This window comes from Protopterus annectens, chromosome 2.part1 (genome assembly GCF_019279795.1).
Source record: "Protopterus annectens isolate FY-2018-M chromosome 2.part1, PAN1.0, whole genome shotgun sequence".
Classification (NCBI taxonomy): domain Eukaryota; kingdom Metazoa; phylum Chordata; order Ceratodontiformes; family Protopteridae; genus Protopterus; species Protopterus annectens.
The window spans coordinates 438,910,827-438,928,568 of record NC_056729.1 but is presented as its reverse complement, the minus strand read 5'-3'; the positions used below and the strand labels follow the sequence as shown (position 1 = coordinate 438,928,568).

Below are 17,742 nucleotides of genomic sequence, written 5' to 3'. Positions count from 1 at the left end.
CATTACGATACGCACTAGCCTGTTTTTTAAAGGTTGACTTTTCAGCTCATAGTATGTTTTCGGTTCTTCGTGGAATTCTTCCCCAACCTCAAAATCTGCAACTATTCTGGATTCTGACTGCATTTTCAGGCTGTCACCGTTACTGTCCCACAGATGACAGAAAATAATGAGAAACGAAATAATGTTATTAGTGTCCAACTCGCAGTGCCAGCTGCAGTGAACTCCCTACTCAGCATAGCCTGTCTGAGCAACTCCACCTGGGACTTGTAATTTTAGAGTATCCACTGCTGACTGTAGTCAACTATTAGGAAAAACTAAAGTTTCAGAAAGCTGTGCAGCAGAGGCTGTCACCACTCCACGTAAGCTTCGAATTTGGGTACAATGTCAGCAGGTTTGCTGTGACTGCTGGAAAAGTCAGTGAAGTTGTGCAGCGTATGTCAACCGATTTCTCAGCAAGTAGAGTAAATTTAAAGACAGCTCTGTCAGACTTTATTTTGTAAATCTCAAAAGCCGGGAAACATTTCATTATATGACAGTCAGGATTCCTTGTGAAAAATAAACCAAATAACTTAATTAAACATTATTTTGGACGTTAGTAGTACCCCAGCGTATAAGAAACTGCAAAGTTCTGCCGTTTTAACCAGTTTACAGATGTTAGCAGCAGCCAGGAGGAGCGCAGTTTGCAGGGCTTGTTTCTGAATCAGAATTCTGATTCACCAGAGCTGCTATCAAATGATACAGCAGCGGAAACACGCGTGACTATATCTTTTTTACCAGTGCTAGGCACTACCTGCTACCGAAATGTATTTATGCCGTCTTTAAAAAAACGTCAGTAGTTGCAATTGCATTGCAACTTTATAGAATGTGCTGAGGACGATTTAACTGGTGTATTTTCTTTTGCTTGTCCAACATATGCAAGTTAATAAAAAAATACCTCTCATATCTCCTAATGCAACAGTCCAGGACAAAGTAAAACTAAAACCTAATTGGGGGGGGGGGGCAAAATAGGAGACATATGAAAATCGGAAACAGATTTTAAATACGGCTCTTATAAGCTTTCAAAGTTGACAGAACAATAGATTTTGCATTAACGTATATTTTCTGTAGGTTATGAAGTCCGAAACTCAGATGTATCGTTATTTAAATGAATCCAGTCTCTGCTGATTTGCCAGAAAACCTCGCGTTTACGACTAACAGATCGAAAATGTGAGGCAAAAAATTGGACATTCTGTAAAATTCTGGACAGTTAGAGTGCTTGCAGGTGTAATGAGTGAGGCTGGATTTTCACAAGAGCAGTAAATCTGAGAGTTTTTTCTGAGTCTGTTCATAACGAACTATGCCTTGGGGATGCGCAGCTCAGGATAAAGCGGAAAGAGGGGTATTAGTTTTGATTCTTAGTAAGTTCACATGTTCACACATACACACAAGACACACACACCCTCCATGAAGTGAGACGCTCGGACCAACACACACACACTTCATAGTACTCACCAACCCTCCATGAAGTGAGACGCTCGGACCAACATAACGAATCCATGAAGTGAGACCAGCTCGGGACCAACATAACGAATCCTCCCGCTCGGAAAGCATTTGGAGCTCCATTCTGACTGGCTGCCTAAAGCGCGCTGATGTCATCGTGCAGTAAAGCGCGAAATAAAAGAAAATTCAAAACACTACCCCCCCTTATACATAAGTTGTACTGAAATCAGTACAGTGCGTATGCCTCCCGACGTCCCTGGGCTCGGACAGCGTCATGGTCCATGTGGGTGTAAATGACCTGAAACATACCTCCCTAGACTATAAGTAGAAAGACATCATGGAGTTCTCAAAATATGTGTCCCAGCCTGGTATGAACCTAGCATTTAGCGGCATTTTACCTTCTTCAAGGATGATACCGCAATATGAACAAAAGATGACTGACTTTAATAATAATTGGCTTAGTTTCTGGTGTCATTCTAAGGGGGTGCAATATTTTTCACCATGGAAGGAGATGTTCACTAGACCATGCACTTTGCCAGAGATTGTCTGCATCTCTCCCCTCTATCTAAAACATTGTCATCCCCTATAGTGTCTTTTTTTTAGGCAATGCCAAATTTACAGTACTTCTGAGATAGCAAATCGAAACAAAGAAAATCTAAATGTATTACTGGTCAATGCTAGGAGTCTAAACAAAAAACTCCACTCCCTAGAAACTCTCTTCACCCTAGAAATTGCTGATGTCTGTGCAGTCACTGAGACATGGTATAAAGCCACAGAGAGCACACCAACTGTGCAAGGTTATAATGCCTTCCACACATTTAGACCAGCTACTACACACACATGGACTAAAGGTGGAGGTGTCCCAACTTACATCAAAAATAAATGCACCTCATGGCTGGTCAAACAGGACAATGCACTTGAGCTACTCCATGTTCAAATCACCATAGGCAAATACCACTTCCTTGCAAGCTATAGGTCCCCCTCTATGACCAAGGAAGGCATAACATATGTTTAATCTTATTGGAAACACTCACCAACCAACCCAATACCATATTCATGGGCAGCTTTAATTACCCCATTATTAACTGGGAATCCTATATGACACCAAATGTACAGGCACAGAGATTCCTGACTTTTGTAAACACAAACTCCCTGGACCAGATTGTCAATACACCAACCAGGGTTGCAACCATACTGGATCTGGTCCTCACTAATATAGGAGAGTGCTGCATTCCCCTAGTATAATTTCCTCCCTGGTAAGGTCATACTACAAAATGGTCTCCTTTGTAGTAAAATAAATTCTGGACCCCCAGCTAACTCTGGAATATTCAGGAACTACTCTAATGCTAACTTCCTGCTATTAAGTGATAACCTGGCAAAATGTCAAGCCCTCATAAACACTTAGAATGCTGCTACCTATGCAGAACTGTTCACAGAAACCCTGTACAAGCATGCTAATAGCTGCATAGAGGCAGCTGTACCCACCAGGAAGAAGTACAGATCTAACTCAAAAACAAGCCACCCTGGAGGAATCATTAAATCAATAGGCTGTATAACAGAAGGAAGAAAATCATGGCAAAATTAGGAGGTGCAGCACTCAGCAGGATAAAAGCACTGCCATCAAACTAAACCAACAACTCAGAGGGCAAATAAAATCTACCAAAGACAAATTTGAGGTAAATTTTCCCTCCCAGGCCAAAGACAACCACAAGGCATTCTTTAGCTATGTTGGTAATCTCAAAGGCAATGCACAATTGTGTTTAGAGCACATTGTAAATTGAACCACCGACACTGAGACACGAGGTACAGCAAACCTAATGGCCAACAAATTCAGCTCCAACCTTACCACTCTCTCCCATCACGAAATACCATCAAATATAACTCCTCCTGCTATCACTAGCAAACAGGTCCTTAATGCTCTTTCTAAGGCCAAGAACACTGCATCAATATGCCCCAGACAATGTCAGGATGCACTCTAAATAGCTTGAAGCATTGCCTATCAGACACTCTGGAATTGCTATTTAACTGTAGTCTCCAAAAGGGCTTCAAACCTCATGAATTGGAAAGAGCAACAGTCATCCCTCTGCACAAAGATGGGTCATCTACAGACCCTGAAAACTACAGACCCATAAGTCTCACTAGTCTCATCTGGAAAATGATGGAAATGATTAATAATGATATAGTAAATTTCCAGACACTGGACCCAACCCAATTTGGTTTTGTCAAGGGCAGGTCATGCCTACTCAACTTGGTGGACTTCTTTGAGAAGGTCACCAAAGCAATGGATGAGGACAAAATGGTTCACACTATTTACCTTGACATGGTCAAGGCATTTGACACAATACCCCACTCGGGCATTGTTGACAAACTTAAGTGGTTAGGTACAAACTCGTATGTCATCTGGTGGATAGCAAACTGGCTCACAGAGAGAAACCAAGAAGTTAGAATTGGGGAGTCCACCTCTACAAAGAGGCCAGTCACTAGCGGAGACCCTCAGGGATCAGTCCTAGACTGCTCCTTTTTGGCATTTACTTCTTTGAGGTCAAGGCCAGTGTCAATGGCCTCTGTCTGACTAAATTTGCATATGATTGCTAATTAGGAGCTCTCATTGAATCCTACAGTGACACTAATGTTCTCCAGGAGGGGGTGACACAGACAAACAACTGGTATCAGTGCCATAGACTAATACTAAATGCCAAGAAATGTATAACAGTATCCTTTGATAAGTCATCTACCCCTGATAACTATCATATTGACTAGACATCCCTTAGGGTTGACGTAGTAGTCACAGACTCAGGGACACACATAGACAATAATCCAGCCTTTGACCATCATGTGTCTACAATATTGAGGAAATCATTCTATGTTGTGCAACTTATAAAGAAAGGTATGGCATCTAGGTCCAAGGAAGTCATTGTTCCACTGTATTTGGCATTCATCAGACCTATCATTGATTACAATGCCCCCTTTGGTATGCACCTAACTAGGCATATCCAACAACTGGAATGTCCACAGAAGCTCCTCACTAAAAGAATACAGGGCATAAGTAAAATGTCCTCTGCAGACCACCTGAAGTTCTTATCCCTGTATTCTGTCTCTTACAGTTTGTTGAGTGGAGATCTATGGCTGGTATACAAGGCATTGTAAGACCCCATTCTGATGGACCCCCCTGCATATTCACAAAACAAACAGTGCCAGAATTACCCATTCTAAAGACTTAAACCTTGCCTGTGATATAAATAAGACCTGCTGAAGATACAGGTATGTATCCCAGAAACTACCCCTTCTCTGGAACTGACTCCCCACCCATGTGAAGCAGCATTGCTCCCTAACCCAATTCAAGTTCATAGGTTCATAGGTTCATACTAGGCTATCTGCCCTGGGGTAATTATAAGCCTAGCCCGATTCTGTATGGCTTACGCCACCCCTTGATTTGAGTATACTGTGCCCTTTTTAAGGTTTAGTTTACTGTGCCTCTGTCTAATAGTGACACGGGAGTAATCCCTGGGATAAACCTACGATCCCCCATCCACTTATCGAGATTCTTCTTGAAGAGATTCAGTGAGGTGCTCTGCCTCACATGAACTGGAATTCTATTCCAGAGCGAAGGGAGCCTCTGGGTTATGAACCTGTTCCTTCAGCAAGTTCTATTTATTTCTGTGCTGAGGTTCAAGTCCCTCAAGCGTGTGGCTCTAAGGGATTTAGATTTACTGAGGTGGAGCATGTCCATTAATTCTGGATTTGACATAGCTTTGTATGTCAGGCATAGATCACCTTGAAGTAGGCGGTATGCAACTGAGTAGAGCTGGAGTTTTTTTAACCGAGCAGCATATGGCATCTGTTTGAGACCCTTGATCCTCTTGGTGAGATACTTTTGGGGTCTTTCCAATTGCTGCAGGTGTCGGGTAAGGCACATCCCAAAAGGGGCATTGTATTCTATGATGGGCCTGATGAGGGATGAATAAAGGGGCACGATTACCTCTCTTGATTTAGATGTGAAACCCTTCATGATGAGGTGGGCTATGTAGAAGGTCTTTCTAACCACTTTGGCAATGTGGTTTTCAAAGGAGAGATTGCTATCAACTCCCCAGGTCCCTAATAACTTTCTCTGTACTTAATGGGTTTCTGCCTATGTGGTAATTTGTGGGCACATTGTTTTTGCCAAAGGGTATGACTATACATTTTTTGGCATTTAGCTTTAAACCATGGTGCTGGCACCAGTTATCTGTCTCTGTGAGACCTTTTTGAAGGATGTTTGTGTCAGCTGGAGAGTTCATTATGGCGCCCAGTTTGCAGTCGTCTGCGAACTTGGTGAGCCATAGTCCTCCCATGTTTGCCTGTACCTTGGAAAAGTATATACTGAACAAGAGTGGTCCCAGGACAGAACCCTGTGGGACACCACTTGTGACCGGTTTCAAGTCTGACATGGCTCCAGCAACTCTCACTCTGTGGGTTCTGTCTTTGAGCCAGTTTGCGACCCATCTTGTGACATAGGGGTTTATATTTAAGCTGGATAGCTTATCTATGATGCCCGAGTGGGGTATTGTGTCAACGTGGACATTTGGATGGGGAGCAGGAAGTTCATCCCTGGTTTGGCACCTATGCTTCTAATATACACAGGCAGCCTGTAAATGTTTCATCTCCCAGACCCCTGCTTATAAATGTTTCACCTCTCAAACCCTTGCTTCCACTTATCAAGGGTACCGATACTTGTCAGAGATTTGGGATGCATGACTAGACTTAAAAAGGCCTTTGTGGTTATTAGCCTAGTACACATCTATGAACCTATAAACAAGATGTCCAGAGTGAATTTTACTGTTACATATTGCAGAAGATAAAGACTAATGATGAAACCAGAAAGATATAATGACTGTTTAATATGTGAACATGATTCTAAAGGCTTAAGAGTTTCATTGAATGAGAACAATTTTTTTTATTTGATATAAACAGTTTTGGCATGTACTGGTAAGGTTAATGTGTAATGATAAATGTAACATAATGCATCCCAATTCATACAATGTACATGAATTAGATAAAACATATACATTACACCTAAAAAGGTGATGCAGCAAAATGGACATACAGCTTTATGTATGCTCATATGTAAACTATAGTGAGCTGTAGTGTCTGCAGATTATGTAAACTATAGTGAGCTGTAGTGTCTGCAGATTATGTAAACTATAGTGAGCTGTAGTGTCTGCAGATTATGTAAACTATAGTGAGCTGTAGTATCTGCAGATTATGTAAACTATAGTGAGCAGTAGTGTCTGCAGATAGTGTAAACTATAGTGAGTTGTAGTGTCTGCAGATTATGTAAGATACAGTGAGCTGTAGTGTCTGCAGATTATGTAAACTATAGTGAGCTGTACTGTCTTCAGATTATAACACACATAAAGTTAGATCATATGAAAGAAAGGATTATGTACAGAAAGCAGATTGACATTATACATTTTTTCATTCAGTCACAAGAAAATATAATCAACTTTGGCGTGTAGGAGTTGTGATAAATGTCGAACTTAAAATTTCACTGCAGGGTAGCTACATTTGAAGTGCATACCTTACCTGCACGACTTTTGATGTTGGAAGTAGCAGACACACTCTGTGCTCTGTATTATGACGTGTCAGGTTATGCATCTTAAAGCCTACTGCTTCAGGAACAGCTAATGTGAAAGACAACATCCAAATAACTACTATTTCAACAGCTGTGGTCAGAGGAATGCCAATTCCTTGCACTCGGCTCCAGGAGGCTACTGCACGATATCTGCAAAAGGATAGAATAATAAGGAATATATTTAATTACAAGAGTTCAGGCAATGTCCCTTTTCTATTTACTCAGAGATATGTTGGGGGTATTTTTTTACCACACACACGTTCACCATCAATCTGCCTAACACTTTCTTAACTAGCTTCCATTTATTCTCCTCATCCTCAAACTGCTGTTCAGCCCAGCATGATATATTTTACCACTGGACATTCCTTCCCATCAAAACAAAGGTGAATCTGTGGAATGTTAATTAGCTGGAAAAGGAACTGTGGATTAGGGAGCAATCAGACATCACTATGTCTCTGTGCCTGATTGAGTAATGTACATCATGTTTCCATATAACTCCAACCTCTGATGTCTGCTTACATTTTTTCCTTCTACTGGACTGCTCCTTCCCTAGTAGCTACTATGTTTGCTGCAAGGTTTCCTTCAGTGCTCAGCTTCAAGAAAGTAAGAAAGAGAGAAAAGCTGCCCTTCAGATGTCAGTAATTATGCATAACTAACATATCAGTTCACAAACGATTTAACAAATCTGTCAGATTGCACATATTTCTTTAACATTTACAGTTTCACTTTCTATTTTTTTATCATGGTATTACATTTGTTTAAAGGCCAGTTCACTAAAGGCAGGCTCCTCACAAATTAATCAATGAGGTTACAGCTCAGTGAGAGAGACACCATTTGAAATTTGTTGAGTGTTTCCATACTCTTTTATTTATGTATTTATTTTTTGAGAGTGATCTTGCCTAATCTTGATTTTCCTACTGACCTCTTACTGTGAAAGTAGTGACCTTTAACCTTTCTTGCATTAACCAATGAAGAAGCATGCTACTGCATACTGACATCACCGTGCATGTGGTTTCATTTTATATAATGAGTTCATGCACATTCTCTTCCTTTTTTCTTCCTGTTTTGAGAGGTACACATGCCTTGCTCATTTGATGAAAATGTTACTATGTAATAACTTATACTACTCATTACAGTGGCTAACTTCATTTTTATTTTAACTTTAAACGTTTACACGCAAACGGCTTGTGATGATAAAATCTGAAATTTAGTAAAACTGCAGTGTACAAATCACAACTAGAAATGTTCACTCCAAATTCGTTTTCAGGTTTGGGACCTGATTACCATTTTGATGAGAGAGCACAGTAAAAACATTTTAAGTTAGCCTTCAAAATTCAGATGTAAAAATATTGACTTACTTTACGCAGAAAAGACTAAATTCCTTGGATAGGAAGTCCAGAAAGAAATCCAGGATTCAACCAGAGAAGTCATAGGAAGTCAAATAGGTTTTAAGAATTTTACTCCTGCTTATTCTGCTTGGGGCATGTGATCATAACACCAAAAAGGATAAGTTATAAATAAGTCAGAGAAAGTCAAATAATCTCTCAAAATGTTCAATCCATCTGCATGACACCAGATCATAACACCAACAAAGGGTGGAATTCATCAAATAATCGTCTTTTCATTCACATGAATGTTGTAAGTTGTCTATTAGGTTTTTCACTGTTAGAATCTGAAACACTCTTCTGCTCCTCTGTTCTTTGTGGTACTGGCTGCAGAACCTCACTTGATTCTGTTACTAAGTATTAAATTGAAATCAGCATCTGGATTGATACCTACTGAGGTACACAGGTCAGTCATACCATACACTGTGCTTAAAGTTCTGAAACTACAGCTACAGCTTCTCAGGGAAAGACTTTACAGGCCAGAAATGCAAGCTTCAATAGGGGAAGGCCCTGAAGTGTTACAGCTGTCCAATGATATGCCTGCATAACTCTGGTAAAGCTCAACTAGTCTTCCTATCTACAAAGATAGACTATAAAAGGCTGATGCACTACATCATGGCCAATTCAACAGACACCTATTGAGGTACACTACATTGACTGATGTATGTTTACACTTGGGTTAAATCAGCTTTCAACTATGTTAGTAGCTGGGAAGGCTCCATTCAAATTGAAGAAGAAAAGTAGCTCTACTGTTCAATTCAATGCTGAATTAACTTTTCATATTTTAGTATTTACTTCCTCAGTACACTCCTTCAGACGTTAGGAACAAATATTCTCAGTCTCCATGTTTTCCCTCAAAGGTTGCTAAATTTAGTACTTCTGTTAATTTCAGTGGTGAGGACTATGACTGACCCACTTCAGAAATGCCTTCTCCTAAGAAGAGACTGTCACAGATTCTTAAATTCTCTGTATCCATGGGAAGAGTGCTACCTCCTTGCAAGGCTTTCCAAGACTTAAATAAAAATTCTAGACATCTTGTTACTCAGTTTTATTTTTCTTCATCAACACTCCTCAATCACATCTATAAACTGCAGTTTTTGTTGTAATGCATTGCAAAGATCTATTAATAGCAGTCAATGCAACTTAGTAAAATTAAGATCTATTAACAGCAGTTTAACTTCTTCTACATGCCTCTTTCCTACCTGAAACAACTGCCACAACCATATTCATTCATACACCATGATACAAATTGTGCAAGTATTATTCAAGGTTTACCATATTTTCAGTCTTTTAATGGCAAAGGCAACAAGTACAGTCTTTCAATTCCCAATAACACTTTTGTAAATTCTGTCCAGAGCACCAACATTTTTTCAACAAAATGTACACAACATAGCCTTTCTTCACTCTCAGACATGCTGCTCATTCTCAAAATTTTCTTCCTTTTCTTTTAATAGTTCAAATTTTTTACTAATTTATCATGTGTATCATCACCTTTTGTGTTGTACATTAAATTGATCAAGTTTTTTTTGCATACTCAGCCAGCAACCTGGATAAATGTCTCATGTCAAGCAAAATTCTTTTTACAGTTTTACTGATGTCCTTAATGAGCTGTAATAATGCCTTCTCTTTGTCATTACGGTTTTCAGACTGCACCACACTCTCTTAAAGACGGTCACTCTCCATATCTTCTTCTAATATCATATCTTTCTTGTGTTTCTTGGTACCTTTCTCCATCGTTTGTAAAACAACTTCACATACTAATACCATCACATTTGTGTTGAACAAGTGATTTTATGGACTGAAAAATGTTCTGTCTTAATAATTCAACATTGGCCACTAGAGACATCAAACACAAGAGGCACTGCAAGATTTCATTTATGAAGGAATTTTCAGGAATTAATCATTTCCTGACCTTCACTTAATAGTGGATGTCAACCAGTTTTTAAGGATCTGAATATAATGGCATACCATCTAACGGAAAATCAGCATCTAAAAATCTGAAAATAGAGTCAGCCAAAAAATGCACAAATACGTTTACATGCTGGGAAGCTCTGTGTAGTCTCAGGATTTCACCTGCCATCAGTTAGTGGCATCTTAACACATCAATTCTGATACCCTCAATAGTTTTCCCATTATTAGGTCACCCACCACATTGGCATAAACACTAAGGACCTCAGATAGCAGCACTAAAATTTGAGTTTGTTAGTAGTAAAGCCATTTTTAACTCTAGGATCACCTACAGCTGAAACACAATGAATGGATATGTATGCAATATGCATACATAGTGTCTACACTTCAGTCAATAGCTGTCAACATAGATGAGGCCAGTGCTACACTTGTCACAGTCTCATCTCAAATTAAACTGTTCATTGAGAGGTAGTGAGATACCCATTTGAAAGAGCAGCTGCCTAATCACAAGTAAATGTATCACTGAGGTGTGAATATTTCTCTCTCAGCACTGGCAATACTCAAATCTGTTTGTTTAGCAGTTTGTTATTTTTCCTTTTCACAAGCTTAGTTCCAAGTCAATTAGTGCTACTATTGTGCCTTCTTTATCTTAAGCACATATATCCAGTACATACCTGCACTGCACACATACACACAGACACACACAGACACACACACACACACACACACACACACACACACACACACACACACACACACACACACACACATATACATATGCGTGTGTGTGTGTGTGTGTGTGTGTGTGTGTGTGGGTGTGTATGTGTGTACACTTTGAAATATTGAAGTATAACAACAGTGAATGGTGAAACATCAATCTAAAAGGATTAAAACTCAAAATAATGAAAAAGATTTTTCTGCAGGGGGCAAACATCTACACTCCCTATATTATATATATATATATATATATATATATATATATATATATATATATATATATATACATACACACACACACACATGGAAACCAAAGGAAGAAACAAGAGTGCAGCTCTGGTATAGAAGAAAACAGTAGCTAATAACAGCAAAACAACCAGCAAATCAGCCACCAAACTCAAAGCTTGTCGAAGACCAGTAGGTTAAAAACATCCACAGTTTATCACTTTCATCTGTAACACTAGGACATCATCAGAACTATAAATATAAATATATGGGTCTTCTTCAAATGAGTGCTGATTTGAACAAAACCCATATAACCGAGACCACATTACCGAAACTTCAAAATAATGAAACATTATAATAACAAAACTCAAAAACTTGAAAACAATTACTGACCTGCAGTCAGTTGCAGAGGTAGCTAACTGGATGGAAATATGCCCTTTTACACACAATAGTGTGATTTCAGAGTTGGTATATTAAAGTTCAAGGGGTGTGGGTGGCGGATGTACGTACTTTTTTGTCATGTTACTTTAAGGTAGTGTGGACTTATGGGAGGGGTTGGGAGTAGTATGGTGGTGTAGTGGTGTTTGATGATTTTTTTTTGTGTTTGTTTCCAGAAGGTGGGGATTTTCCGGTATATATATATATATATATATATATATATATATATATATATATATGATTCTGAGATCACACAATAGCTGGAAAAAAGGGGAAATTCCCACTCCTTGTAGTTCTGCATCCTCTCACAACGTAACACAGATAGAAGCAATCAACTGATTATTCGATCACTTCTGCCGTGGTAAAAACATTTGATATTATGAATGTTTCATTATATAGTACAACAATATGCTGAAGGTAATTGACAGAATATAGCTTGACTTTTATTTTTCTAGGTAGTAATTTTCAAAGTGTGTTACATTTTATGCTGTTAGATAAAAACTGTGTTGAGTTTTGAAAAATATTTTTTTTCTTTTACCAGTTACTGACTTTTGTTTTTGCTCTCATTTATAACATAGCCTGTACTTTTTACACAAAATATTCAAGACATAAGCAATTAACACCATGTTAAAGCATTTCACAAGTTAAGATTAAAAAGTATTACATTATTCAAGGATTTTAAATATTTACATTGTTTTCTGAACAGTATTGTTCCTATGGAATACAGTAGATAATCGTCATCATTGTGCTGAAATATTTTGATAAAAAAATGTTGATGGCCAATTCACTGAAAAAACATAATAATAATAATTAGTATTGTTGTTATTACTATGATTATTATTAATAATAATAATAATAATAATAATAATAATAATAATAATAATATTATTATTATTACTACTACTACTACTACTGGTAAGAACAATAACAAGGGAGTTTGCTGCCCTGGGCCACATACTCTTTTTGCAGCCCCCCCATCCTGCTGATTCTAAGAAATTGTGATCACTTAATGACAGCATATAAGCTGACATTTTTTAAAGTTGTCATCATCAACCCCTTTTTCCTATTTGTACGTGAGGTCTGGCTGTCACATCAACATTAGTAAATATGACCACATCACCTAGATCCAATGTTGTAGCAGTACATTATTATGTTGCAAACTAATAACATGTTGCTGCCTTTGAAAAGAAAAAAAAAATCTGACAGCTTGTAAGCTGTAAAATTGTCTTGTGTCCCCAACAAGGGTGAACCTGAGGAGCAACCCTCACCAACCTACACTTTCTCTAGCTCTGGTCACAGCAAAACCAGCTATGTTTTAAATGATTTATGTAAAAGTAAGTCTTAGGCTAGATAAGCAAAATTTTAAATTTTACATAACAGTTCTGTACTCCTCCTTATCAGACCCATTATCAAGTACAATGCCCCCTTTGGCATGTACCTTGCCAAGCACATGCAGCAGTTGGAGAGACCACAGAGGTCTGTGACCAGGAAAATCCAGGGTCTCAAACATCTATCCTATACAGATAGGCTAAAAGCCGTATCCCTCTACTCGGTCTCATACAGACTGCTCAGAGTTGACCTGTGTCTGGCATACAAGACCATTTCAGACCCAGCCTTGATGGAGTTGCTGCATATCCATAAAACAAACTCTGCTCACGCAACCAGCACACAAGGCCTTAACCTGGTCTGTGACATAAATAGAACTTGTTGGTGGGATAGATTTGTGTCCCAAATACTCCCCCGTCTGTGGAATAGACTCCCTCTCCACATCAAGCAGTCAGAGTACCTATCTAACCCTCTTTAAGAGGAACCTGGATGACTGGATGGGAAACAGAAAATACACCCCTGGGATCCCACCTGTGTCCTTGCTGGACAAGGGAAATAGGTGCTGACTTTGCGGGAATGTGTCAAAATTTTTGGCTAGCCTTATAAGGGCCTCAGGGCCAATAGCCTAGTATCATCCTATGAACCTATGTATAATGTTTACAACTAAAGTTATGTCAATATGTTTTGTGATGCATAATGCTTGCAACTAAGATTATGTCAATATGGCTTGTTTTCATTTATATAAATGTAGATTGCCTATGTCATAAGTGATAATTTAATAAAGATGTTTCTTGTTTAAAATAAATATTTAAGAAAAAGTTAAAAAGTAAAAGAACATCTTAGACAACAGAGTGGTGCAACAGTAGAGTTGTCACCTCACAGCAATAGGTTCTCTGGTTCGGTTCTTGGATGGGGTACCTTCTGTGCAGAGTCTGCATGTCCTCCCTGTGTGTTGACGGTGTCATCTTAAGGGCAAGAAAGTTGGGTTAAACATACATTTATAGAGGAAATAAACACACGTGAAGGCAATCAATCTGGTTAAAAAATGGAAGAGGGGAACAACCCTCACTTCCTCCTTTATTATAAAGCACATGGTCACGTGACCTCTCTTGACCTCTCCACACCAACAATGTCAGTGTAAGGACACACATACGATCATTCACTCTCTTTTATTATTATCAGCCAATACCCCCACTTGCTCTTACACTGTGTACAAATACATTTTAAGAACATATTTTGGATAACTCTTCCTTCACATTCCAAATACGTAATACATGAACCTTTCAATTTTTGATTTTGTAGCAGGTTTAGTAAAGATATCTGCAACCATGTCCATTGTCAGGCAATATTCAAGGCTTATTTTGTCAGTATTAAGTGATGATCTAACAAAATGATACTTAATGTCAGCATGTTTACATCTCTGTCAGCTTACTGGATTCTTCGACAAAGCGATTGCTCCTTGATTGTCCTCAAATATTGTTACTGGCACACACTTGCACTTTCCATCCATTCCACTCAACAACTGCACAAGGTAGAAACTCTCCCGTGTTGTTGCTGCCAATGCCATGTACTCTGCCTCAAATGTAGATAAAGCCACCGTTTGTTGTTTCTTTGCTTTCCATGAAATAATAGGCCCGTCTCTATTGAGGCTAAAGCAATAACCTGTGGTACTATGCCTATTGTTTTGATCTGTTGCCCAATCTGCATCACTGTATGCTACAAGCTGAAGTTTCTCTTTACTTTTCTTGTAACACAGCTCTCTGCCCAATGTACCCTTTAAGTACCTTAACACATTTGGCTAGTGTTAAATGAGATTCACTCGGTTCTGACAAATATTGTGAAAGTTTACTTACAATCCAGCTAAGATCAGGTCTCGTGCTTGTCATAACATCTATCAAACTACCCACAAGCTCACAATATTTTCTTGGATTGGTAGATTCACTGTCATATTCAAATTTTGTTTTTTGTTCATAAGGGGTACTTCTTACTTTTCAATTAGACATACCAAATTTCTCAAGAATTTTTGTGATGCATCTCTTTTGGTTCATTTTTACTTCACCACTATTCTGGGTAAAGTCATGCCTAGAAAATGTCTTAGCTTTCCCAGATCTTTCATTTTAAATTTAGCTTTGAGCATTTCTATTACATCGTTCAGTGATTCATTGTCACTAGTTGCTATAATGAAATCGTCAACCCATATAATTGGGACTGTTTTCTCATTTTCGGCCTGCCTAGTGTATACGCAGTGATCTGCGAGGTTTTGGATAAAACCATTTTCACAAAGATAATTGTGCAACATTTTGTTCCAGTTACGCCCTGATTGTTTCAATCCATACAATGACTTATTCAGTTTACAAACCAATTTTTCATCATTTGATTTCTTTTCAAAACCTTCAGGTTGCTCCATATACACCTCACAGTCAATAGGAGCATGTAAATAAGCCGTTTGTACATCCATCTGATGCAATTCTAAATCATACTGAGCTTCCATCTGCATTAGACTTCAAACAGATGTCATACTTGCAGTTGGGGCAAATGTTTCATTATAGTCTATACCAGCGACTTGACTGTAGCCTTTAGCCACATAGCTGGCTTTGTAAGTCTCAGTATTATCTGCATTATGTTTTACAGTGAAAACCCACCTACCCCCCACTGCATTTTTATCTTCTGGCAGTGTGGTAAGTGTAAATGTGTTGTTTTCCTTTAAGTTCCTCCTTCATTGCTTTGACCCACTTCTCCGAGTTAGATGAAGTCATGGCCTCTTTAAAGCTCTGCGGTGTGTTGTAACAATAATCAACAACAACAGTCACATAATCGTCGTTTTCAACTTTACACTCATAGTCCTTCAAGTATGCAGGTGGTTTTCTCTCTCTTTTAGAGTAGTATGTATCCTGCCTTTCCTCTTCTTGTCTTATTTTTATGCCTCTATCACTTATTATAGATTCAGTGTGATTCACTTGTATTCCTTTTGTGATTTGACTGTCAGTTTTTGATTTTGACTTAACATGCACACTTCTTCTGGTATTAAAATCTTCATTCATCACTTCTGGGTCTGTCTGAATATGGCATTCAGCTACATTCTTAGTAATGAACTTGACTAACCTGTGTTTAAGGACCCTTCCTGTGTCTGGATAATACACCAGATATGATGGGCTGTTTTTATTATATCCGACAAAAATCACCTCATCACATCTTGAGTCTAACTTCTTTTTATCTTGTTTGTATGCATAGCACACTGATCCAAATTCTCTCATCCTTGAAAGATCAGGTTTCTTTCCTGTTAGCATGAAGAATGAGGTCTGCCCCACATGTCTGTTATAACATCTGTTGTGAATAAAAGCAGCAATCATTACTGCATATACCCACAACTCTTTAGGCAGGTCACTCTCTAACAACATACACCTTGCCATTTCGAACAGTGTTCTCCAGTTTCTCTCTGCTGTCCCATTCTGATGGGTGAGTAAGGTGCTGATGTTTCGTGTTTTATAACATTTTTACTCAGTAGTGACTGAAAGTCTTTTGACATGAATTCAGTGCCATTATCTGATCTGATGCACTTTACCCTCCCATAAGGGGCTGAATCTGCAATTAACTTTTCAGTTGCTTTGACTGTGTCACTCTTGGCTTTCAGAAAATGACAAATATTACACCTGAGTAGTCATCAGTAAATACTAAAGTATACTTAAATCCATCTTTTGCTGCTGGCTCAATTGGGCCTGCCAAATCAGTATGGGCTAGTTCAAACACAGTTTTTGCTCTTGCATCTGGTTCTGTTTCAGCTCTGGACAAATTTCCCTTGCATACAGGTTTCACAATCTAGGTTAGGTCTCTCAACTTTAGCTTTAATTTTCATACCTTTTACCACCTTTTCTAATTTTGACACATCTTAAAAATTACAGTGACCAAGCATTTTATGACATGCTTGAATGTCATAACAGCTCTGAGATGCATCATAATGTATCTCACCTTCGTTTTCCTCATCATATGTGTCTAAGTAATAGAGTCTATCATACTCAACTTATGTCAAACCTGGTGCCGTTTTAATAGATGAGTTGGTCCTTTCCTTGTTTAAAGTTGATCAAGGCCCCCTTTGACATTGCTGCCTTAACAGAACAAATGCTTTGTGGATATGTCGGGATATACAGCACCCGAGTCATCATCACCTTTACTTTGCGCCCCTCTTTGTTTAGCAGCCATACCTCCACATTACCTCTCTTCTGTGCGACCCCATAGGTTCTAGTCCCACCAGCTAATTCCACAATGTGCTCCTTTGGTTGGAAAGTTGCATCAAAGTGTTTAAACTTTTTCAGGTCATTAATTTATGTGCGACGTGGCACCAGTGTCCACCATTAATCCCTTCTGTTTTAATTCACGAATCTGGTGCTCATTTATTCTGAAGACAAATGTGTGATCATCCGCGTCAGTTGCTTGTTTCACATTATCATTCTCCTTTCGTCTACAGTTACTGTCCCTGTGGCTGGAGTTTTTGCACAAACTACACCACTGTCGCTCCCTTTGTATTCTCTCCGGCATTCTCATGCTTTGTGTCCCTTTTGGCCACAGCTATAGCATATAATCTCTGCTTTTACTCTTTCCCCAAGGCCACTCACTTTCATCACATTATCATTACTTACATTGGCATTAAATTTCTCG

General features: G+C 38.7%; 1 protein-coding gene across 2 annotated transcripts in view; it reads right to left on the bottom strand.

Moving 5' to 3' along the window:
• Window positions 1–17,742, bottom strand: part of EDNRA (endothelin receptor type A) — a 1,533,935-nt gene that overhangs the window by 1,213,454 nt on the left and 302,739 nt on the right. For both annotated transcript variants that reach the window (XM_044062245.1, XM_044062244.1), the window contains one exon: window positions 7,042–7,240. In XM_044062245.1, the coding sequence (XP_043918180.1) occupies window positions 7,042–7,240 (199 nt within the window). The remainder of the gene's footprint in view (window positions 1–7,041; window positions 7,241–17,742) is intronic.